This window comes from Dermacentor silvarum, chromosome 3 (assembly GCF_013339745.2).
Source record: "Dermacentor silvarum isolate Dsil-2018 chromosome 3, BIME_Dsil_1.4, whole genome shotgun sequence".
Classification (NCBI taxonomy): domain Eukaryota; kingdom Metazoa; phylum Arthropoda; class Arachnida; order Ixodida; family Ixodidae; genus Dermacentor; species Dermacentor silvarum.
In genome coordinates this window covers 68,399,963-68,425,361 of record NC_051156.1, presented here as the reverse complement: position 1 = coordinate 68,425,361, position 25,399 = coordinate 68,399,963, and the positions used below count along the sequence as shown (strand labels likewise).

General features: G+C 47.5%; 1 protein-coding gene across 2 annotated transcripts in view; it reads right to left on the bottom strand.

The window, feature by feature from the left end:
* LOC119445484 (sphingomyelin phosphodiesterase 4-like) overlaps positions 1-25,399 on the bottom strand; it is a 102,476-nt gene that overhangs the window by 16,766 nt on the left and 60,311 nt on the right. For both annotated transcript variants that reach the window (XM_037709766.2, XM_037709765.2), the window contains exons 13-14: positions 18,148-18,317; positions 2,160-2,453 (exon numbers count right to left, since the gene is read on the bottom strand). In XM_037709766.2, coding sequence (XP_037565694.1) covers positions 2,160-2,453; positions 18,148-18,317 — 464 coding nt within the window. The remainder of the gene's footprint in view (positions 1-2,159; positions 2,454-18,147; positions 18,318-25,399) is intronic.

Genomic DNA, 25,399 nt, shown 5'->3' with positions numbered 1-25,399 from the left:
GTGTAACCGAAACTTCAAAGAAAAAGCAACCCGGATTCCGCTTAAGTGATTATGACAATAGTGCTGAGCTGAACAAAAAAAAAAAAAGAGAAGCAAGTGCCGCTTTTTGGAACGTTTTGTCGGCCAAGGAAGAGCGGGCATGGCCTCGGAGACGGGAGGATAGCGTGCGTGTACTAATCTTGAAGGCTATACAGGGGGGCACTGGAAGCCAAGCCCGGCCAAGCCAGCGGAAAATCCAACATGGTGGCCTCCAAGATCGGGTAGCGTGGCTCGGAGCGAGCGATTTAGTCCGGAAAATCGAACATTGGCACCTAGATTCGTCCGAAAAAGCAGTCGTGAAAATGCATTAGCTCTATGGGAATCCTGACGGTACATCTATGAAGTGCGGAAATATCCAACAAGTCCGCATTTTTGGAGTCCGAAAAATCCGTTGGCTACTGTATGGGGATACGTAAGCAATCCTTACGATGTGTAAATGCAAGGGCATTACCATACCTGCCAACCTAGCAACATGAAAATTCGGGAGAGTGCCGCGCTAGGGGGGAGGGGTCCAGAAATTTTTTGCCACTGTGCGAAACGGCGCACGTGGTAGAGAGTACATAGTACTTGTCATCTCTCTGTGAAGTGAAATGTGTGTGAAATACTTGCAAATACTTATTCTTGGTTTATGAAAGCGCCATCTATCGCTCTAACTAAACTCAGGGAAACAAAGAGTAGTTTGGCATTCCGCATTTCACTTGACCACCTGACAAAGCCAAAAGCGTAGCGCACTCACGATCGATTAACGACTGGATTGCTAAAAACGCGTGAGCCAGTGAGAGAAGAGCCAATCCGGAAAATTCAATATGGCAGTTCCCGTCCACTTCAGCACTTCACCGAGCGTGCGGCACCATGGTATTGATACATTTCTTCATTGGGTTCGTAGGCAAACTCCACCTCATACTCTGGGGGCATGTCGTAGTCGTCATGTGACGGGTACCCGACGCACAATGCATCTTATTCATTGTCGTCTTCCCTAAAGTCCCTGAAAAAAACTAAAGTAGCGCCAACCGCACCCCTTCGCCTCTGCCTCCTCTCTCAGCAGCTGCAGCAGCACCCCTACAGCGTCCAGGAGGAAACTACGAACGCGAAAGCGGCGCGCGGCCGCGCTCGGGCAGCCGCTCAGCGAACGGTACGCCGGTGTCGTCTGTGGAACGCGCACTCGTTTCGCGGGTCTTCGGCGCGGTTGTTGGACAGACAAAATGGCGCCTTCACTACCTTCAGAAAAGCTAGTGCGTTGGGCTTGAAAAGCTTGCAGATTCTTAGCGCCACCGAGTTTACACGGCGATAGTGGCACTGCCTTCGAGAGCGTCAGCGCCGAGCGCGTCCGCAAGCAAACGGTCGGCTCTCGCATCGAGTATTGCTTGCTTGAGGTGATGTTTTTTGCAGTGCAAGCGTTTTTATTATTTCACTGGTCTACAAAGCATGATGCTTGCCGTATTTATCTCTCGAACACTCTACCAATGAATCGCTTTAGACCGCAGCGCTCTAGTCCGTTTAGCGGAAAGATTTGAACAAGCCCATCTTTTCGGCCAACAGCCATGCCACCCCTCAACTGGCTCCATTTACAATCTGCAAGACACGCGGGAGAGGAGGAGCCTGCATGGGCGACACGAATGGCGCTACTTTAGTTTTTTTCAGGGACTTTAGTCTTCCCTGGGCTCCAGCGACATCTGTGGGCCCCCGACAACGTGAAAGGCAGAGCGAGCGGTGCTTTTTCCACAGCTACTCGCTCTGCCATTTAGTGAATCGCCCGCCATGCCAACGTGATTGGGCTCTGCCAAATCTTTCAAGCCCAGGCTCGACGATATTCATCACTGTCACCTGTTGCAAACAGTGGCGCAATATAACGGTGGTGCAGTGGTTAGCGTGCTTGGCTACGGAGCAGTAGCAGAGGATCGAATCCTCACCGTGGCCACTTATTTTTTATAGTTAGATGAAGATGACGTAATTTATGTGCCGTTTTTCTGCCATGGCTCTGTGATGAGCTTAGTAATAAGCTGACATTAAAAATGGCCAGTTGATTATGGTGCCAAGCTGGCTTCTGTCAACATGTCCTTGAGCTCCATATAGGAGACTGCCTGCGCTTAGTCAGCCGCAACACCTAGGCGTGTACTCACCTTGAAGGCATGGCAGAGCTCGTCAACGGAAGCACGCAAGTAGTTTTGTGTCCGCTTCCACTCGGCCACTTCGTCGGGGGCCCCGGGTGAAAGGAGCGAGCTCAGGACCCGCCGGGCACCACGCTTCAGCAGGCCCCACCACGAACTGCTGCTAGTGCTGCTGCTGGCTCTGCTGAGGTGGTCGTGCTGCTGAGCACTGACGCTGTCCTGGTGACCCGTGACACCAAGTTTCTGCTCGAGCTGTCTGTTGATCGCTCGGCACGCTTGGCCTGCTAGCTGCACCAGGTAGGTTACCTGCACAGCAGACCGCTTTCACAATGAGTTTCACTGCGCCACCACTATCGCAAAGAATGCCAATGGGACTGTGAAACCTTGTTCTAGTGAAGATGCATCTGACACAAAAGTAGCTTTGCTATATCCGATATCTGTTATAAGCGTACATCCTGATGCACAAAAAAAAAAGAAGAGGGGAACCACGATTGGGTCTATGCAAAATAAACACAACCGTGATGCATTCGGTGGGCCAGCAAAGATCTCCCGCACTTTCGTGCCATTTCGAATTGTTCTTGCCAAGTATTTGAGATTTCTGCTGCCAGAAAAAATACTTCTAGCTGCGAGCAAACACTAACGAATGTTGTCTCATATTTTTAGGCTTGTAGCGCAGCTCAGAACGAGCAAAAAGGAAGGTGGAAGGGGTAATAAAAACGAACTGAGAACAGGGTGAAGTGAGCGCTCACCCTGTTCTCACTTCCTTTTTATTACCCCTTCCACCTTCCTTTTTGCTCGTTCTGAGCAGCGCTACAAGTCTAAAAGTCATGACGTACCAACTGGCCCAAACTGCTACGCTATTGTCTCAGATCTTGCATTTTTGGTACTGTTATGGAAGTAGAATACCGTAGATACTGCACTCCTTTGAAAAAATATTTGACAGGGTGCAGCCCATACACGGGTAACCCATTTCCAATTCAATTTTCAGTCCACATACAGTCCATGTCCGTCAACGAATCCGCACACAACTTACTTTCAGATATAACTAGTCTTCTCTCTTCGTTTGGTCTGCCTAGCTTATAAATGCAATCAATTCCACTTTTAACAGACCTGGCTAAAACGAACTATTGGCTAAACAGACATTTTTTGACAAATTTAGTCTACATGTGTAAATATGACGTACTTTGCTGTGGCAACGCATGTGTCCGGCAGTGCACAGCACGCAACTATTTCCGGCCGCTTGCGGAATTTGCAAAAACGCAATTTTTCTTAAGAATCAAATACACTAGCGGCAAGTTTCCCGCAGCGATGTGCTGCACAACGTCCCGCTGGCAGGGAGTTTTTGTGTCAACAAAACACAGATTGCGCTAAAAAATGTGGGACACTTATTTAGATCTGGTAGCTACACTGATAGCAAAGATTGTGGCTGAGTGCAGCCACACAGGCCCCATCTTGAAAGCAATGTAGAGAGTCTAGGTGTGCTGAGGGCTGATAGCTGCGTGTGCGCTTTGTTCTCGCCGCTTAGTTGGCGTTGAAGCGAGAGGCAGCATAAAGGCAACATGCAGTTCGCTCAAAATCCATTTGTCTTCGTTGTGCAGGTAAGAAGGCATTCTGCATGACTCCGTAAGAAGCTGCCTGGAACTACTCGTGGACGCTGCCAGTACGCATGACCTCGATGGAGTGCATCAACACGCGCATCAGGATTTCAACTGGCTGCCATGGGAAAGTTGGCACCATGGTTCTACGTCATCTTGCTGGCAGCACTGCACAGTGGATTCTCAAGCAGCGACAACGTGCTGGTCAGGTATAAAAGGGCTGCCAGCTTGCTTCACGGTCGCAGGGCACGGTGGCATCGAGAACATGTGGTTCGCTCGAAATTCGTTTGTCTTTCGTTGTGCAGGTAAGAAGGCATTCTGAGAAATGCTTTTGTTCAAGTGACCTTTTTCATTTGATGCTGCCGTGCCAGCGGCTTTGTGTTATGTTTCATGTACTCACTTACTCTCTCAAAAAAATATTGTTGCTTGGAGGGGATATTGAGAAAAACCCTGGGCCAGACTTGGCACAAATTGCTAAACATCTTAAGGGGGGACGCGGCTTTCGCATCGCGATATTTGTCCAAAAAACCGATTTTTTGAAAATCACATTTTCAGTTTGTATGACTTCTTTTCTATTTTATTTCAAAATTTCGTCACGGAAAATCGCGCGGGAATGATGTAAAAAATGTTTATCGAAGCTAAGGCGGCGAGGAGTTTCTCGAAAATAGCGAAAAAACGGCATTTTTCAAGCAGCGATATCTCCGCAACCGCGTAACCTAGCGCCGACATCTTGGTCTCTATGGATAGCGCGATTCTCCGTCTTCAAATCTGGCGCCTCGGCCAGCTGCACCAGGCAAGAGCAAGCGCACAGCAAGCAAAAGTTTCAAGGTCTCGCGGCGGTTTCTGATCGGCAGCGCGCGCCACGTGACTGTACGCGGCTCCGGATTGGTCTCCCGGGCGGTTGCCCTTAGCAACCGGCGGAAAGGTCGTCTGCTCGCCGCGCTGACGGCGCTGAGAGCCGATTTCGCGTCTTTTCAACTCGTCGCGGCGTGGTTTAGAGATCGTATCTCACTCATGATAACGGACCGGCGCTCGCTTGTTAGAGAAACGAAAAACGTTGTCAAGCTCGGCCTTTCTTAGCTTGGAGAACGGCTCTCGTCTGTTATCATGGGCCGGCGATTGTTCAAGAAGAAACGCAAGACTGCGCATCAATTTGGTGCTCGTAAGTCGAAGCCACCGATCTCTAAAACAAAGTTTGCTCCGGCGACTTCAGCAGTGACAATGACGGTGGCATGCAGCGCGACGCGGACGTGCAGCTGAGCATCTCAAGCACGGATGGAGCATCGTCCGCGCGTATTGGCGAAACTGTTCAGGAACCCAGCCGAAAAAGATGCCATGCGGAAAAATAAAGCTGCAAAAGCTCATCAGACCATCAGGTCAGATGGTCAAGCGATGCCGCATCGCAAAGGACACAAAGGACTATTGGTAGATGGCGGAAGAGCCGCCTTAGGGGGTATTGGTAGCTGGCGGAAGACCCTGGTGCCTATTACATTTTGACAACTTTGAACCTTGTTTTCTCAGTACAGTTTTTTTGGCATGTTGCGCTGCTCGTGGAGCAGATATCTTGGTAACTACTTTACACATTTTGATTGCGTTTGTTTTGTCAGACTCACTGAACTGTACTTTAGGGCATAGCGCTCTTCTTTATTTATCCTAGTGTTTTAAGAATTCGTAGTAGGGTTCCTTGTTTGCAGTGTAAGCGTGCTCACTGCAGTGGGACTGGAGAAAACATAAACTACAAATTTTAGTGTTGAAAAAAAATTATTTCGAGAACGCTATCCCCTTCTGCATACATTTGGCTGTGCATACAGTATTTAACAAACTTTTCACTTGATTTCGTAAATCCTCCAGTCCCTCCAGGAGGTTCAAGAAAGAAATAATTTGTCTAGCAAAAAGTTTTCATGGTACCGCTTTGAAATTTTTATGAAAGCATCATAGAGCCATTCTTATTCTATGTACCAATTTTCATTGACATCCACCAAGAAACAAGAAAGTTGGTACCGAAAGCCGCGTCCCCCCTTAAGGAAATTGCATCAGACCTTAAAGAATCCCGCCTGGTGGACATTGAGAAAAAACTGGATGCCCTCTCCGCTCTCGAGGAGAAGGTAATATCTTCTCAAGATCAGTTTAACCGCATGCATAACATTACTCAGGCACTCGAATCAAAAATTGAAGATTTGGAAAACCATAGTAGACGCTCGAACTTGCTAATTTATGTCTTCCGGAAAAGGAAGAAGAAACAAACTCAGTGCTTAAAACTGCTGTAAAGACGGAAATTTTTCAGGATATTCTTGAGCTTGACAGCATTGAAATTGAGCATATTCACAGACTGGGTAAGCAGCAACCTAACAAGACTAGACCTGTCATACTTAAGCTACTAGATTCAAGAAATAAATTTATAATCCTGATAAGAGAGTACAAGTTGAAGGATACAACAATTTCTATAGGTGGGAACTTTTCACAACGAGTTTGTGACGTCAGAAAGAAATTGTGGGCTTGCGCCAAAGCAAACCGTGACAACAATGACAAAGTTTCGCTAGCATTCGATAAATTCTACATTAACAATGTGCCTTATGTTTGGGATCATGAGTTAAATTATAAAATTCCGTTGCGAAAAAACGACAACGCAAACCCAAGCCGTCCAATGACCAGACGTCAGGCGCAGCAGCGAAATCAAAGTTAAGATATCTGAGTAAAGATATTAGTGCTTCTGCCCCAGTAGAAACTAGACCTTTATCTCGTGATATCACAAAGCATAAAGAGAAGAACCTAAGAATAATAAATATAAATGCACGAAGTATTTTAAATAAGAAGGATCCTATAGAAGAGAAGCTGCTCGAACATGATCTGCAAATTACGGCTCTAACTGAAACGTTATGTAGTGATCTAACTGATGACGTAGTTTTCCCTCTTTCTTATAATGTTTTTCGTAAGGAGAGAACAAATAAGGGAGGAGGCATTGCTGTTCTTGTGAAGTCTTCCATCCAAGCAGTTATGTTAGAGGACATCACTGACCTTGAGTGTTTATGCATCAAAAAACTTGCTGGGATCATTGCTTTGTGCTATACGCATGCTACAGGCCACCGAACGCTGCTCCTGACCACCTTATAAAATTGCAGTAACATATGACACAATTCCACAATGGAAAAATTTTCCTTGTGGGTGATTTTAACTTGCCAAACATTAATTGCGAACTCCTTCAGGCAAGCCGCAAATCTAGCAAAAATACTAACACTGTCTTTGATATCATGCTCTCCCATGATCCAATTCAAGTTGTGAAACAGCCAACTCGTGAACAAGGTTCTTCTCATTCAATTTTGCACCTAGTCTTTTTGAGTCATAGTTTCAATGAGTACACCGTCCTAATTGAAAAAGGCCTGTCTGATCATCGTCTTGTAAGTGTTGTTATACCCCTTGTCAGCTCTATCTATCTTAAACATACGTAACTAGAGAGCTTCAATGATTATTCAAATGCTAATTATGCCTGCATTGTAGAGTACATGAAAAGTTGCCTGGTCCAGTTTAGCGAAAACGGGCGTGATATTGATGCCTTATGGAGCCAGTTTACTAAAATGTGTCATCACTGTTCAAATAATTTCACACCAACTAAGCACAAGAAAGTTTCTAAGCACACACCTTGAATCACGCGTAAGATTATTCACCTAAAACGTAAACTAAAACGAATAAAAAAGAATAATCTAAGGTCTCCAGTTATTAATGAGCTTCAGTGCAATTTGGGCCGCACATTACGCGAATCAAAAGATTTTTACTTTAAAACAACATTACCAAAATTTTTAAAACATGAACCTAGTAAATTATGAAACTACTTAAGCGGCAGCAAAAAACAGGTGTCACAGATCTCAGTTAATGGAAACACAGTTACAGATATGAAAACAATTGCGCAACAATTTAATAAATTTTTCAATGGCGTGTTCTCCAAAGCAAGTATTCAAGGTGTGTCCCATCGACAAGTGTTCGAACCCTCTGACGTTCCCTTCATTTCCTACCCTGGTGTGGTTTCAATGATCTTGGGCTTAAAAACCAATTCATCTTGTGGTCCCGACTGCATACCTAATGTATTTCATCAGCGCTACGCTTAAATTGTCGCTAAATTTCTCATTGTGTTGTCTCAGTGTTCACTGTTAACTTCAAAACTACCTAGTGAGTGGAAGACAGCCCAAGTTGCCCGCGTCTTTAAGAAAGGTAACCATTTGTTATTAGAAAAGTACCATCCTATATCATTAATGTCATCAATTTGTAAATTCCTTGAACAAGTAATCGCTAAACGCATCTTAGAATTTCTTGAACAAAACAAAAACAAACTTCCAGCATGGATTTAGGAAAGGTTTATCGACCGCAACGTAGTTAATTACAGTAGTTTATACATTTGCACAAAGCATTCAACAGGGTAATTCATCAAAAACTAATCAAAGATATTAATCTGCCCTATATACTAATTGCATGGATTGCAGATTATTTGACCGAACGGAATCTGTTTCAGTGGATGGAAATGATTCCGGTTGTCTTCCTGTAACATCAGGTATGCCCCAGGGCAGCGTTTTAGGCCCTTTGCTGTTTTTACTTTATGTGAATGACATTGTTAACGTAGTGACACCAGAAACACAAATCAGACTGTTCGCTGATGATTGTGTGCTGTTTCGTGAAATTACTACTATTGATGATCAGAACAACCTTAACTCAAGTCTTGATAATGTATTAAAATGGTGTAAGGCATGGTTGCAAACACTGAAAAAACTGTCTCTCTTTGTATAACTCGCAAAAAAAAAAAACACCATTTTATACGTACAAACAGGGCTCATCTTCGCTAAAACAGGTTAGCAACTACACATACCGTATTTACACGATTGTAGGTCGACCCATTTTTTCAAATTTGGCAATCCAATGTTGGGGGGTCGACTTAGAATCGAAACCGAACCGTGTACCGCTAGTAACAGCAAGAGAAACGAGAAATCAGGGGCGCTACGGCGTGGTTACAACTTTGCACCTACGTTTTTATGGTTACGGTAGAAGCGTAGCGTAATAATTTACAGTATTGTATACATTTTGATTGCGCGCACCACGAGCGCACGGCTCTTGTGGGAGCATCGATCATGGAAGAGCTGCCGTTTAGGGGGTATTGGTAGATGGCGGAAGAGCCGCCGTTTGGGGGGTATTGGTAGCTGGCAGAAGAGCCGCCTTAGGGGGTATTGGTAGCTGGCGGAAGAGCCGTCGTATGGGGGGTATTAGTAGTTGGCGGAAGAGCTTTATATACGATTGTTTTCGACGGCCGCTGGCATCTGTCACTTCTGCTGTTGTGCTGAATCGTCGCGCCTGTCATGAGTGCCAAGAACTTTTGGCGCTCGTTCTCAGCAGCGTTCAAACGGGCTGCTATCCTCCATGTTGAGGAAACTAACAACTGCGCAGCGGGACGCAAGTCTGGAGTCAGTGCAGTGAACGTGTGGTGTGGCAGTGGCGGCTTCAGCGCGAGAAAATTTGGCCTCTCTGGCTACTGTGTGCGGGTGGGTCCTCTCTGCGTGGGGGGCTGTACCGCGCGATGTCGTGGTGCGGTCGTTCGCGAAGTGTGGACTCACTTTTGATGACGACGTGCTTTGGGACCGCAGCAGCTATGACTGCAGCAGTACCAGTGAGGTCAACTCTAGCGACGATGAGTAGTCTTAGCAACCCCATCAATAAATTTCCCTTGTGTGAAATGCGCTCGCGTGGTTTTTCTCCTCGCCCAATTTTTTTTTTTTTTTGAGACATGCTATTTTGGGGGGGTTGACCTACATTCGAGTCGACTTACAATCGTGTAAATACGGTACCTCGGTTACAATAACTAGTGATCTTTCTTGGAACATACGTATACAGTTAAACCTGGATATAACGAAATTGACAAATTCCCGAAAAACTTCGTTATAAAGAGGATTACGTTATATACAGGTTTGGCACGAAAATTCGAAAAAGAAACGCTTGCCGTACTTTACTCGATTCTAACGCGCCCTCGATTGTAACGCGCACCCATTTTCCGTTTTCGTCGAAGCACTCATCCTTGGAATGTCACACCAGGTACTGGATGCGTGGTCGCGTGTCGTTTCGCACAAGCGCGGGGAATCGGAAACCAAGAGCGAGTGTCACGATGGCGTCGTATTACAGTAGAACCCCGCTGTTACGTCCCCGGGTGCTGCGTTTTCCCGGCTGTTACGTCGTTTTCGGCCGGTCCTGGCACAGCTCCCATAGAACCCAATGCATTGGTAACCCCGATGTTGTGTCGCAACTGTGGGACCGTTCCCGCATCGTACGTTGCGAACTGCCAGCCCGCGCCGGCCCGAGCGTCCATTTTGACTTTTCATGTCGCTTGGCTTGGTGGCTTGACGATGGCATTGGCCGCCCAAAGTGCCAGAGGCGACAACTATGACGTATTTTCGGTTTCCGCCAGCAAAAGTATGGCCCTTGAGATCTGTATTTGCTATCTAAAGATGGTGTCTATGACGCGTTGTAGCCCTAAATTGGTTTTGGCTCATAGATGTTCCGTGAAGAGTCCAAGGGCGATAACGCAGTCGCCGCGCGCCGTATGCTGTATGTGCGAGTGAAAAAGTGCGAGGGGAGCCGACGACTGCGACTAAATCTCGCGCGCACCTTCTTTCGTTGCGCTTGAGGCACCGGCGAGGGAGCGAGGGGGGGGGTTAGCGGGCCGCGTTGTACTGTACTCTGGCATCAACTGCGTCCTGCGCGGTGGCAGGCGGTCGCGCAGGCCGTATCTTGAAAGCGATCTGTGTTGCGGCAGAGTCTAGGCAGTGTAGGTGCGTTGGTGGCTCGTAGCTTTGTGCGTGCTGTGCATTCTCGGCGCTCAGTTCGCGCTGAAGCGATAGACAACAGCACGAAGGTCACTTCGCTCGCTTCTGCAGCGGCGCTTCCACACGCCGCCAGCGTTTAACAGCGCGTGTCCGCGCTCATTGAGTGTGATGTGTCACAGCGTCTGCCAGCACGTCGGCAACATCAACTGGAAAAGGAGAGTACCGGCTTGGCAGGCTAGGCCAGCTGCAGCAAGCGGCAGGATCAGGTTTGAATGAAAGGAGGGGGAAAGGTCACGCCCGCGGCGGCGAAATCGCCGGGTCGAGGGATGCAGGCCCGCCTCGCACACGCACGCACGCATACGTGCGCTCGCTTTGCATTCCATCGCGGCGAAGAAGGTGCTTCCGATTGCTGCTCGCGCAAAAATGACAAAATTTGGGGCGAAATCTCTAGGTGGTGGGAGGAGAAAATTTGTTATATCGGGGGGGTCTCCCGCTGCCGCTTTGTTACGTAGAGGTCTCAAATACATGTGCTTCTATGGAGTAACGGCGGGGAATCGAAAAACTTCGTTATATCCAGGAATTCGTTACATGGAAGTTCATTATAAGCAGGTTTAACTGTAGATAACATTTGTTCTTCCGCTTTCCGCAAGTTGTGCTTTTTAAAGCATAAGCTTAGGAACTCATCTTCTAGAATTAAACTTCTCACTTATTTTACGTACATAAGACCCAAACTAGAATATTCTTGGGTCGTATGGGACTTTCACTAAAGTTAATATCAATAAACTAGAAGCTATTCAAAGAAAGGCTGTAACGTTTATTTATTCTAAATTCAAACTAACAGACTCACCAAGCGAGCTCATGACAGCCGACAATATTGAAAAACTCGAAATTCGACGGATGAAGAACCGTCTCAACTTTCTTTATTCACTTCTGAATTATAAGTTCGCCCTTGACCCCAGAATTTATTTATCTCCTCTGTACACCAGACATACAAGACATCATCGAGCCAATTCTCTAACTCGCATATTTTGCTAAAACTAACACATTTCAATTTTCGGTCTTTCCACGTACACTATCTGACTGGAACCGCCTAACGGAGCCTTACGAAGTGAATATTGATTAGTTTCAGGTATTTTGTCATGTACAATGCATTAGTGTTATATTTTCATTTTGTTGTTTCCTATGGTTGTGTTGAAATTGTCTTACAATTGTGTTTTCAACTGTGCTGTACTTCTGTTTACAATCTTCACAATTTTGTTTATACAGTAAAACCTCGATAATTCGAACTCGGTTAATTCGAAATTTCGGTTAATTCGAAGAATTTCAGCGGTCCCGTCATTCTCAATGCAAATTCTACCGGATAATTTGAATGGCCCGCGCGGCTCTATTCGGATAATTCAAAGTTTCCGGCTAGTAGCAACGTGCGGCGGTTAGGTTAGGGCGCTCCGTACAGTCGCCAACCGATTTTCCAAGCTCGTGGGGACTGAAAAATAGTCGGGAAAATTCGTTCGGCCGAAAAAAACAAGTTATAGTACGTGCGGCTTAAAAAAAAATCTCTAATAATGCCCTGCCTCATACTACGCTTGGAGGGGATCGACTTGCTTGGATTTGCGCAGCAATGACGTCGTCTCCGTGTACAGTCGACACGAACGTCACCGCGTTGGCGATCTCCGCCAACGGAGTTCGCCATGGAGATCCAAGAAACGAGCTTCGCACCGCTTAGCTCTCGCGAAGGTACAGGAGGTAGCGCCGATCACTGAGACATGGCTCTCCGAGACACCTGCTCAGTGTACACACCACGTTCAAAATAGCAACCGAAACTTGAGAGAAAAAAAAAAGACTCACTGAATTAACAAGCGTGGTGTCAGCGTGCACGAGCGAGCGCGGCCGCCGCAGCCCGCAGCGAGCGAAGGTTCGTGCGGTCTGTCGCTTCAACGGAAATTGAGCAGCGTGAGCACGGCGCATACAAAAGGTCAGAGCCGTCTGGAGATCGCTTTCAAGATATGGTGCGCGCGAGAAACCGCTCCGGCGCAAAGTACGCAGTTGTTAGAAGAGTACACGGAAAGAGTAGAAGTCGCCACTGCAAAATCCAACATGGCGGCCTCCAAGATTGGGTAGCGCGGCTTGGAAAGAGCGATTTAGTCCGCAAAATCGAACTTTGGGGTCTCAATTCGTCCGAAAAATTGGGTGCGAGAATGCATGAACTCAATGGGAACCCTGACGGTGCATTTTTGAAGTCCGGATTATCCAGCAAGTCCAAATTTTTGGAGTCAAACACCACCACGCCCGCTTTCGCGGCAGTTATTGATTCCGTGAACATCGTCCGCAACTTTGTTGAGTGCAGTGCGGGTGATATTTGTATGCTACGTTTTTTGAGCCAGCTGGAGAGCATGGCACTAGGGGCGGCGAACCAGCGCGCCAAGTAATCCCGCATCGGTGATTACTTTGAGTAATTTTTCTCGGACATGGAAAATAAAGGTGATTTCTTTCTGCGGCAAGTCCTTGCTTGTTTTCTTTTTTTTATTATTCATTTCGGTTAATTCGAAAATCCGCTTAATTCGAAAAATTTTCGCGGTCCGGCGGCCTTCGAATTATCGAGGTTTTACTGTACTTATTTGCATTTTGTAACGCGTGCCGGTCCTGGACCACTTGAGGTCTGCAGTATGTAATAAATAAATTAAAAAAATAAATAAATGGCACCGCCCGGAATGTACAAAGTGTGACCGTGTGGCAACCCCGCAAGTACTTTCACATTCCTTACTATGGACACGGCAACTGTCTCGCTTGAGGTAGACGCCTGAACTATTTTAAAGCGCAAGCGTGCGTAAATGACACCGCCCGGAATGTACAATGTGTGACCGTGTGGCAACCCCGCGAGTACAAAGGTTACATTTTTCCACCAGCATAGCGACGTAGGGAGTACAGCTGCAGAAAGAAGCATGAAAGAGGCGCACGGAAAGAAGGGCAAAAGAAGGAAGAGAGGTGCCTGGGGGAGCATGCGCTCGCAAAACCTGATGCATCGTTGCCTCAACTAGTGTGCGAACGGTCCTGCACGTGACAATTGCCACTTCGGAACCTTCTCAGAAAGAACGGCTAGCCTGTTCAGCTGATAACTGTTACCTTGCCACGGAACAAAAAAGCACGAGTCGTGAGCGAAAGTATTTTGCAGTGATGCCTCACCCGATTCACGCCTTCTCGCCTCACTGGTCCCGCTGCTCTATTGAGCTGCGCTGTTGGAATATGCGTCCACGCGGGGCCTTTGGGCACACTGTGCCACTGTAGAGCACAAGGGCACCATCCTAAATCAGGGACAGACCCACTGCAACGCGCCGGCGTGTGATCTGCCATCCTTAGGGTTGGCTTCTTGGTGCGCAAAAGAAGCTGCATGTGCAAAAATTGCGTGCGCAAAAGAAGCTGCGTGCACGAAAGAAGCTGCGTGCACAAGAGAACCCATGTGCACAAAAGAACCCGTGTGCACAAAAGAACCTGTGTGCATGCGCGAGTGCAAGCGTTTCCCTTGTGACATGCCACTGCCGCCGATTTGTGTGATCGTCATGCTGCTTTCGAGGTTTTTCGGAACTCGTGGAGTGATTATAGTGGGCAATTGACCTGTCAAGAGGCGGTCGCCCCACTTTCCAACGCGCCGATGCTGCTACCAGCGTACTCCCCCCCCCCCTCCCCCCCACACCCTTAGGTGCCGTCTCAGGTTTTCCGAAACCATGCGCCGCAGCGTCTGCTTTCTGTGCCTTGTCTGCTAGCCTTCTGTTTCGGCTGCCGTGACTGGATACACGAAAATCTAAGAATCCCCAGATTTTGGAATATTGGTAGTGCTGAGGCGTTGTTAACATGACACAGAAACTTAATAACGTTCATTATTCTGAAAAGTTCAGTATTCTGAAGTTTGTAGTACTGAAATATTTTTAGATTGAAACTATAAGAAGTCAACGGGGGATTTCTGAAATGTTCGTTAATCTGAAAAGTTTGTTAATGTGGGGTTCGTAGTAACGAGATTTTACTGTAGTTAATTCCCTTGATGGCGCAAGAGACAGGAATGAAACACACACAACCTGGGCCAGGCGCGGATCCAGGGGGGATGTCCGGATGTCCTGACCCCCCCCTCAGATTTCTGCATCGCCCCCTCGCTGACAGGGGGATGGCCCTGTCGCAAAAAAAAAAAAAATATGGCCACCAGCATTCTTTAAAAGTATTTTTGGCGAGTACCAGTGGTATCAGCCATGTAGAAGTAAAGCTAGCTCGCTCACAAGTTTAGTTGTATTCCGTAGGAGTGTGCATGGTGTCGCGAAGTTGCCGTAGTTATTTTTTCTCATGAACACCTTGGACCTCCTGGCGCCTGCCGTGCCTTACTCGTCCCGTCGGTGGCGTCGAATGAACGAGGGGACGTCCCTTTTGCCAAGCACGCCGAGGTGCACTCGAGCGCCTTCGCACCTGATTAACTTAGTTTCCCCTTGGGGTGTCAACGGTTGCCTCATTGGCTGTCATCGGTTCCGCGACCAACGTGCTTAATGAAAGAGATCTCTCGCTGAAGTGTTCATATATATATATATATATATATATATATAATAACGACTAACAGCTAAACTATAAGAACTATGCATAGGCAACGTTTTTTAACTGTAGCACTCATTGTGATCACAGTTACACGTTGACAATATCCAGTACGAGCACAGTACCGTTCGTACGCTACAAGTTTTTCATTGTAACTTCGCAGTTTTATTGTCGTACATTAAGCATAGGAGGCTCAAACCCGCCGGATCCGTTTATCTGAGTGGGCGTTCTCGCGGAGCGGGGCGAAGCCTAGAGCCGCGGCTGCGAAGTGGGGGAGCGTGACGTCAGCGGCCAACGCCAGCGCGCGGGACTAGGATGGCGCCTCGTGGTTAGAGAAACGGGAGCAGATGCGCGCCTTGTGTAAAAGGATGACGTCGCGTGGGAAACAAAACATGAAGACGCTGGCTCACGCTCTCGGCTACTACGCCACATCGTTATTCTTGTAGGTGGCGTCGTGAGTCTTCATACGCGGTGATTCGCATATCGTAAACAACCATCGTGGTGGTTGCCGCGTTGGAGCGGAGCGTTACGCCCGTATTCAAGAACGTTCCTCTAGTCAACACACCTCCACGACTCAAGAGAGAAGATGGCACCGCCATCCCTCCACAGAAGTGGTCACTGAGCTTCATGATCATTCACGGGAATTCTTGAGAATAGTCGCGTCTTTATCAGTCGAGATGCGACGCTGTGCTCAACAAGGTGGAGTGAAGTAAGAGCTTCGAGTCGAGGGCTGTTTGAGAATACGGGAGGTTACGGCTGACGTCAATGTTTATGTCACCATGAATAAATTTAAACAAAAACTTTAGTGATGCTAGTTTTGCTCTACTTTGCAGTGTTAATAAACCAGCTCTCTTTAATAATTCAGTCAATGAATGCGTTACGCCCGTATTCAAGAACGTTCCTCTAGTCAACACACCTCCACGACTCAAGAGAGAAGATGGCACCGCCATCCCTCTAAAGAAGTGGTCACTGAGCTTCATGATAATTCACGGGAATTCTTTAAATTGTCGCGTCTTTATCAGTCGAGATGCGGCGCTGTGCTCAACAAGGTGGAGTGAAGTAAGAGCTTTGAGTCGATGGCTGTTTGAGAATACGGGAGTAAGTCCTCCAAAGCAAACGAAGGTGTCTCAGCCTAACACAAATAATCTTAAGGAAATCAAGGTGTCCCAATAGAACTCCAAAGACGGAGCCGTGCTTACGCATTTATAACGAACCTGCTAAAGATCATCCCAAATTTTATTTTAAGAAACAATATAGGCTAGATATACCGGGTGTTCAAAATTAATCTTTATGGCTTTCTTAAAATTATGCACTGGGAGACACATGCAGACCACCTGCGCAAATAAGTTATTTGGTCAGGGGGACACAAAGTGAGATGATAATTATCGCTGGCAGCAGCCCAATTAACCAAAATTGAATAATTAACTTTTTATTGACGGCAGTAAGTGTGTATGTTTGTATTGAAAAGTTAGAGGCAGTCATGTTTCTACACAGTTTCACTTGGAAGAATTCTTCTAGCGTGTCTGTGCTCCGAGAAATCCAACTCCAAATTTTAATTGTCGTTCGCATTATTACGCATGCAAGAGAGTGAGGATCGGTGCAAAGCTCTTCCTGATGTGACGCGGCTGTTGCGTGCGGCGTTTAGTCTGGCAACGGGGCGGAGGCATTGGCAAAGGTAATAACTGTCCACCTTCCCCTCACGGCTGGCGAAATGAAAAAAAAAAAAAAATCTAAGAACCAGTAACCGCTGTCGTAACACGCGACCGCGCAGCCTGTAAAGCTGGCGGCAGCTGCCATGCCGAGATAATGGCGCGAGCGGAGAAGCCGGAGTACGCGTGCGTAATGGTGACTAGACGACCGAGCATGGTCCTTGTCTGGGCTACGCAAATAAAGTGACTGCTGATTTCCAAGTATTGTAAGTTTTATTGAAATCAAGAGTAACAACTGCACCATTAACAGCAGAAACCTTTTTAGCTATGCTAACGAATATTTCATACTGCCGCTTTAAGTTTGGTGTTGTCATGCACAAATCTCATGACAACACTTCACCCATCAAGATGTGAATGCCCTAAAAATCTTCAAAATGCCTCCCTTCCACAGCAACGCAAAGCATAAACCGCTCTCGCGTCGACTCGATTATTCTGCGCAGTACGACAATTGAAATTTAGAGTCGGATATCTCGGAGCACGGACACGCTAGAATAATTCTTCCGACTGATACTGTGTAGAAACTAACTCGACTGTCTCTAAGTTTTCAATACAAACATACTCACTTACTGCAGTCAACAAAAATAATTGTTCAATTTTAGTTAATTGGGCTGCTCACAGCGATAATTATCATCTGACTTTGTACCCCTTAGCCACATAACTTATTTGCACAGGTGGTCTTCGCGTGCCTCCCAGTGCCTAATTTTAAGAAAACCATAAAGCTTAGTTTTGAACATCCTGTATTATCAGGCGCAGCCGCCAAGCACATGGCTGTATTGGGTAACGTCCTTTTCCTATAAGCTCGTAGAAACCGATACCTGGCTTCGCTACAGGTCTTCTTCCTATTTCTGGGGTTTTACGTGCCAAAACCAGTTCTGATTATGAGGCACGCCGTAGTGGAAGGCTCCGGATTAATTTTGACCACCTGGGGTTCTTTAAACTGCACTACAACGCAAGAATACGGGCGTTTTTGCATTTCGCCTCCATCGAAATGCGGCCACGGCGGCCGGGATTTGATCCCGCGATCTCGTGCTCAACGCCTGAGCTGACTGAGCCACCACGGAAGGCTACAGGTGTTGCTCTAGCCGTATGAAACGCGGGTTTATCGTGAGCAAAAACGGTAAATTTAGGTAAATAAGAAAGACTACCATCATCATCATCATCATCGACAGAAGCTGACCCCCCCCTCAGAAAAAACCTGGATCCGCCCCTGACCTGGGCACCAGCTACCAACGACCAACTAGCTCAATTCAAAAATACTGCTCAAAAACGAACACAGTTCGCAACAGTTTCCAACCTCTCAACAAAGCGGGCCCACTGTCCAACCTTGAAGACCCACCTGTTTGCGTCTCTCATCACCGTTGAGTGGCCGGTACGTAAAGCCAGGTTCCTCGATGTCGGCCATGTGCTGCCTGACCAAAGTGGCCACTGGGGCGCTCACTGCCTGGCGCTGCAGAGCGCCGCTCGTCGGCGACGTGGGCTGACTAGCACTGCCCAGGCTTGCTTCCGCTGGAACAGCCGCATATGTGAGACACGATGGTTATCAATTTACGTACTAAACGTAACGCGTAGCAAGTATTGGCACGTACTGTTCATGTAACCGTACTGTACTACGGCAATCATTCATGCAAAGTCAAAACAAATCACTTGTCACACATGGTCTGTTGCCTTTTCATTCACACCACGATCCACAACTGTCTAGAATGTTCTACTACTACTAAATAGTGCTGCCTCGTTCTGGGGCGATCGTCGCGACAGACAGCGTTGTGCGACGGAGGCGACGACAGCAACAGCAGTGACGACGAGATTGACAACGGCCCGTCTTTGACACCGACCCCGAGGTTCAACCAAAGTGCAACGTCGTCGATCGAGTCGCTCATTGACTTCATGCACGCTAAACTATAGCCGCCAGTGTTCGCGCAGCAGATGGACGCGATGCACACGGCGGTTGTGAATCCGAAACTTCCGCGAAAGCAAGTCCAGATTTCTACTTCAGCGTGCCTAACGATTGAGACGCTATTTAGAGGTATAAATAAAAGTTATTTTTCAGGGCCTACTTTCTACAACGTCGATTTTTTTATCGCAAGTGGCAGTTTCAGCAGCTGCCCAAAGGTATATTCGGCATTTTTTTTCTGGCAGTCCAGATATAGCGATGATCGGTTAGCGATCGAATTTCGCATTCTTCTCGATATCACTATAAGTGGGCTGCACTGTATATGATGCAATTTTCACATAACAGCAAAATATTCTTTGGCGTGTGCAATGCAACATTTTAGCATGTGACCTGACAGTCTTTACGATACCCTCCTTCTGTTACAATAAGATGGTCTTTCATTTCCGCTTTCCACTTGGCTCACTTTTATTGTCGTGAAACCGGCGGAACAGCCACACTGTCGAAAGGAACAGCTAGCACGCTGCAAAGCGAATGAAGTCTCTCGTGTTCGAGCAGCACGTGACACAAAACAGAGTGCGCCGACTCCACAGCTAAGGTGGTATTGGGTGACCTCCAAGACTTTCGGAGGTAGTTTTATTAAGCTTCTCACAGCACCAGAAACACTGCCGGCTGTATACATGAACGTGTTCGGCCCGTTAAAGCTAAACTATCTAATCCGCCTCTCTCTTGTGGCCCTGCAGCTGCCGCGGATTCGCTCGCTTGACTTGACTGGCTCATGGCTTCCCCCGAGATCACACCTACACAATCTCAGACACACCTAGCTATGCCAGCCAGCGTGACACGCAGCAGTGAGAGAGGTAAGTGGGGATAATGATTTTTAGCCCGCCGCGTGCAAGCATCGTCATCATCGATATGTGGTGTGCCACAGCTAGGCACCCTCCGAGATCGCAATCTCTGAAGGTGTGCCTGTGCGCCTAGCTTAACAAGCTATGCGCCCCAGCGAGAGGTGTGATAAAATAAGAGAAGCGCTGCTTGCGTGTGTGTGGTCACTGTGCACATGGCTACATGTGGCCATAGTTGGTACACCGACTAGAGGAAAAAACTGGCCGAAAAAAGTGGCAACCGCAATGACGTCGCCATGTTGTTACGTCTCATTTCGGTAACGTTCAAAATATTTTGCAGCAACAAGCATTTACACGTAACACATACATATGGACAATCTGTAAAGTTCACTCCGTATAGTTTTTAGAAAGATCCGATGGCTATTTATAAAACACCTATGTAGAATTTACGTTGTGTGAAAGGGTGCGTTTAAAGGCACCTGAACCAGATGGCGTCACTGTACCGAGGGAGGATCAGGGTCGTATTGATTGCACGTCTCAAATGAATCAAATCTCGTCATTGGCGCTTGCGTGCTTGTACAGCATAGCAACATGGCGGTGCCCTTGCGGTTACCGATTTCAGTGCATGGGCGCTATGGAGAGCTTTGCCTCTAGAGTTGACTACAGTCAAACCTCGATACAACGAACCTCGAATTAACAAAATTCACGATGTAACGAAGTTTTTTGCTGCAAGTACAACTTTGTTATATCGAGGTTCGACTGTATACACATTAACTCTATGCTCGCAGCGGTGACAAAGACCAGCGTTGCTCGACGACGTATTCGACAAGAGAATTTTGAACTGCCGCACCAAACGAGTGCAGAACCCCGCGGAAAGCAATATGCTCAGTACTCAAATGTCGGTATTTTGGTTTCAGAGAGGAATCGAGTTCGTTACGTCCACTGGCTGAACAATTTTACTTTGTTAAAACATTTTAAATGCATAGACCTCTAAGGGAATTTCAAGAGGAATAGCATTTACAGTCATACCTCGATATAACGAAGTTGTACTCTTAGCAAAAAACATCTTTTTATTGCGAATTTCGTTAATTCGAGGTTTCGTTAATTCAATGGAACTAAGATAGGGAAATAAAAATAATTACATCGGCAAATTTCTGTCAGTAGACGTTCGTTGTATCGAGGTTTGACTGTACTTAATTAGACCCATTATTTTGTTATATCTGGTTTCATTATAACGAGGCTCAAGTGTACATGTACGACAAATAGTGTAAAAATAGCAGATGCACTTAACCCATAAGCCAATTTCGACAAATAACGACTGTATTTGCTGGTATCGTGCTTTTGAGTGTTGCTTGTTTTTGCTGGGCACAAAAATAACAGAGTTAAATTTTAGCTATCATTTCTGGCAGTTCCATTCTTCACCATTACTACAACTTGGCAATATGGTGAGGCATTACGCATTGAGTGGTCAGCCAATACCCATGGCTCTATGAAGACTGGGTGAAGGATTTGTCGCAACTACACATTAGTGCATCTTAAACAGGCACATGTTCATATGAACAAGGTTTTCCTGTATCTATCTCTTTCACACATTCCTGGCCTTGCAAAACTTCTGAAGTTGAAGATGAATGATAGCATTTTTGTTCAGAATGCCTTCTGTTAATTATTTTGTTCGTATTTCATACTGCATTATTTTTTGTTTTTGACTCCACTCCTTTCTGTGATGCCTTCCGGCCTTGAAAGTATGTGAAATAAATAAGAATGGGCGAATATTTGGCATTGTTGAATATTCGATCGAATAATTCGTTATTCGCTTCGATTCGAATTCAGGTATTCAATATTTTCAAATTATTCGGCGCTCCCGAATAGGCAGCCAAAAGCCACGGACGGCCGGTACACATCTCGAAGGCTATGCTTCACGTCTTCACGGCTATGCTTCAAATCTCGAAGGCTATACGTTTTTGCATTAAAGAGCCGGAAATGTGCGACGCAAAAGAGCAGAAACGATGCTAGCGTACAACCGAAACGAAGCGGCGGAGTCCGCATAGCCATAGTCATCAGCGGAAATCGTACGTGAATGACAGCAACGACGGAATGCTTCGTGCCTATTTGTGCCCTTATTGCGTTTACCGCCGTGCAAAACGTGTTGGCCACGGAATTTCATGGTCGCCATCCATGATCGCGTCGATAGCTGCCCGGTTTCTTCCGCAGTGGTTGCGGCAAAAAGTAGTTTCATTTTGACTCAATACGCATGTCGGCCGCATGCCTAAAAAGCTGCGTAGTAGCCATCCATGATCGTACAGATAGCAACCGTGATTTCGTCTACAGTAGTTGCAGCGAACGGTAGTTTCGTTCCGACTCTGTACGTGCGTCAGCCGCGTGCCTTGCACAGCAAAGTCGCCGTTCATAAGCGCGTCGATAGCGGCTGCGACAAATAGTTGTTTCGGTTTGACTCTGTGCAAGGCTGCCGAGGATGAGAGCACCGGCTACATTGCGATGGACGTGCGGGTCTGTTGGCGGTCAGCTTAGTGGCGAAAAAATAATCGGGATGTGTGCGCAGTAGTACTAAGCATGCCGCAAATGATGGCGCATGCCGCGGCCGTACTGCGAAGGAAGCTGCGAGGCCTCGATCGCCGCTGCGAGAGCCAATCAGTCACGAGATGACGAGAATTGCAGCTTCTGCACTGCTTTCGTGCAAAATAGCAAAGGATTTGCTCATCCATTACTCTAACAAAATCGTGCTGAGGTAGTAAGCATTTGCTTATTGTTTTCTGGATACCCTGATAATTCGGCATTCGGTTATAGTAAAAGCTCGATGATATGATCATGGCTAATACGAATTTCCGGATGATATGAATTTTTCTGTGGTCCCGGCCGAGCCCCATTACTTTGCAACGTGCTAGAGAACGATTGTTATGAATCGATTTTCAGCCTGCGTCGGTTGATACGAATAAACGCCGCCTCACCAACAGCCGCGAAAGAGAACAGCGCGCAGTCACGCGCTTTCTCTCCTCTTTTGGTGCGGAGGCGCAGCGCCGGACAGCGCGGACTCCGCGACTGGGCGCGAAGAATTTGAAGCGGTGGCGCTTTTGGTGCTTTTGTACTTTTCCTCCTTTTCTGCGAGCCGTCAGATGGAGTGGCTGCTGCGCTTCGGGCCGCGTTCTTCGTGTTTGCGCCATTTTGCCTAGTCGCAGCGTGCTATGTCTCGCAAGCGGAAAGCACTCTCCTTTAAAGAGAAATTCGACATTCTTCGAAAGGTCGATGAGGATCCCAAGAGGAAGCGGACGGAGTTGGCTAAGGAGCTAGGCCTCGCAACGTCAACACTGAGCACAATTGTTGCACAGCGAGACTACCGTATTTATTCGAATCTAGGCCGATAGTTTTTTTCAAATAATCACATACGAAACTTAAGGGTCGGCTTAGATTCGAGGATTTTAAAAAACGCGCCAGTTTTTAACTGAAACTGATAAATATGGTGCATAGTTAGCGCTATCTAGAAAAGTCAGTATCGCAGCCGCTACTAGCCGCGCCAGTAGCCAGCTGAAGTACACGAGCGACGTCGCCATTTTGACCTGCGTCGTATCGGTAGTATCGGTATGGTGCAGCATGGGCGCTCGGTGTGGCGTTATCGTAATGGCACCAAATGAGCGATGCCACTATAGTGCCGCTTTCTAAACGAATACTGTATTTACTCGAATCTAACGCGCACTTTCAACACGACCCTAATTCTGCGTCGGCATTTCAAAATGGCCGCCTCGCACGCGCGTCATGCCTAGCTACCGTAGCATGCGGAAGCTTCCTCCGTGTGCTGCAGTACACGTGCTTAGGCAATAGTCTACCGTCTGTCTTCACGTTCTCAGCGTCTGCTCTATCTATCAGCATGAAGTACCGAGTTCATCATGATGCCGCATTTAAAAGGAAAGTGATCATCTTTGCGGAGACGGACGGAAATCGGGCCGCATCACGGGCGTTCGGAGAATCCGAAACTTGCTAGGGGGACTGGCGCAAACAGAAGGAGAGGATTTTCGCCAGCAAAGCAATGCGGAACGGTTTCAGTGGACCGAAGCAGGACGTAATCTGCGACGATCCACTCCGGCGATACGATCAGGCTTGGCCCTATCTTGAAAGCAATCTGCGACTGGTAAAGTCGGCCGCGCGCCGTGTTTTCGCCGCGTTGAAGCGAGGGGCATGCTAGCACGAAGGCGCGCTTCGTCTCCAGCGTTTTGACAGTTCGTTTCCGCGGTCAACGCGCGAGGTGTGTTCATGTTTGCTTGAGCGCGCGTGACACCGTGCTTGTTAATAGCGGTCTACTAATTTGCTACCGCATTCGATACATCGCCTTTCGGGCGAAACTGCGACTTTTCTTTATTCATCGCAACATCAGTGCATCGGGAGGAAATCTATTTTTCCAAATTTTTCCTCACGGAAAACGGGTGCGCGTTACAATCGAGGAAGCGTGAGAATCGAGTAAATACGGTAGTTGAGCTAGCCGTAGAGGCATCGTCAAACGTTCAAACCGGGCGGAACTTCGGCATCGGTCTTTCGTTAGAGGGGGCCACGGGAGATGGTTTTTGCATGCGCTGCAACGTGCGCTCCTTCCAAAAATGCAGCATCTCTAATGCCCTGGATGGCACTGAATATCGCGCACTGTTTGAAGATGTCAGCAGTAAGGAAGATAGCGACGAGGCTAGCAGCGATGGTGACATAGAATGAGCTCGGCATGTTCAAATTTAATAAATGCTGTTTCATTTTGCGAATGCTGTCCTCGCTTTTTCGTTCGGCCTACATTCGAGGTAAGTTTGTTTTTTTTCGGACTTCAAACTTTTGGGGGGTCGGCTTAGAATCGGAGTCGGCCTAGATTAGAGTAAATACGGTATCATGAAAAACGTGCTTTCGTTCAACGTCAACACGAAGCAAGGGAATTCGAACACGCTTATTTCGAACATACTGCGCACCGACAATGCTCTTAGCAGCGCGGCAAATCACACGGCGGCGCCTCCGACCGGCATTGCTCCGACACCGCCATAGAGCAAAAGCTCAGGAGAGACCCCTCAACGCCACGCGCGAAGGAACGGAAAAAAAAAAAGAACCCGCGGCGGAAATTTCCTTCTCTCTCAAATTGCAAGGTCGCCGTTTCTGCATCGCGCCGGAACAAGCGTGTACATGCTGACTAGAGTGTTATAGACAACCGTATTCTAGCACACACTAGTGCCGACGTCTCAGCCACGCGGATAAAATGGCAGTGAACCCTTCTCCTCTATTTTCTAGTCACATGTTGACCTTGCACGCTGCGGCAGCAGCGCAGAGGGAAGCAGCGGCGGAGGCACAGTCGGGCCAACGAAACTGCCACGCCCGCAAACGCTCGCTTCCCGATAATGGCAGAAAACGAAACTTCAGGGGGCGGCTAAAATAAGCTGCCGCCAGCACGGCGGCGGGCGCGCACGGAGTCGAAGGTGTGAGAGCTACGAGGAAGTTGAGAGGGAGGGCGAGGGGAGCCACCGAAGCGGAGGAGTTGACGCGGCTAAATCCGCTTCCCTGCTGCCCTCCTCCCTCACCTTCGACGATCTCCGCGCGCACCCGTGTGCTGGCGCCGCCCGCTCGGTCCCTGAAGCTTCGTTTTCTGTCGTTATCGGGAAATGACCGTTAGCCGGCGTGGGGAGTTTCGTGGCCCGCGCTTGCTATGCGCTTGCGCGCCGCGATATTTCACGACTCGCACCGTTCGTGCATCGTGCTATGGTGCATGAATACTTCAAAAATACGTCCTTTTAATTCGAACAAAAATTCGGGCCCCTTCGAGTTCGAACTATCGAGATTCGACAGTAGTTTTAATTGTGGTTCGATGATACGAATTTCGG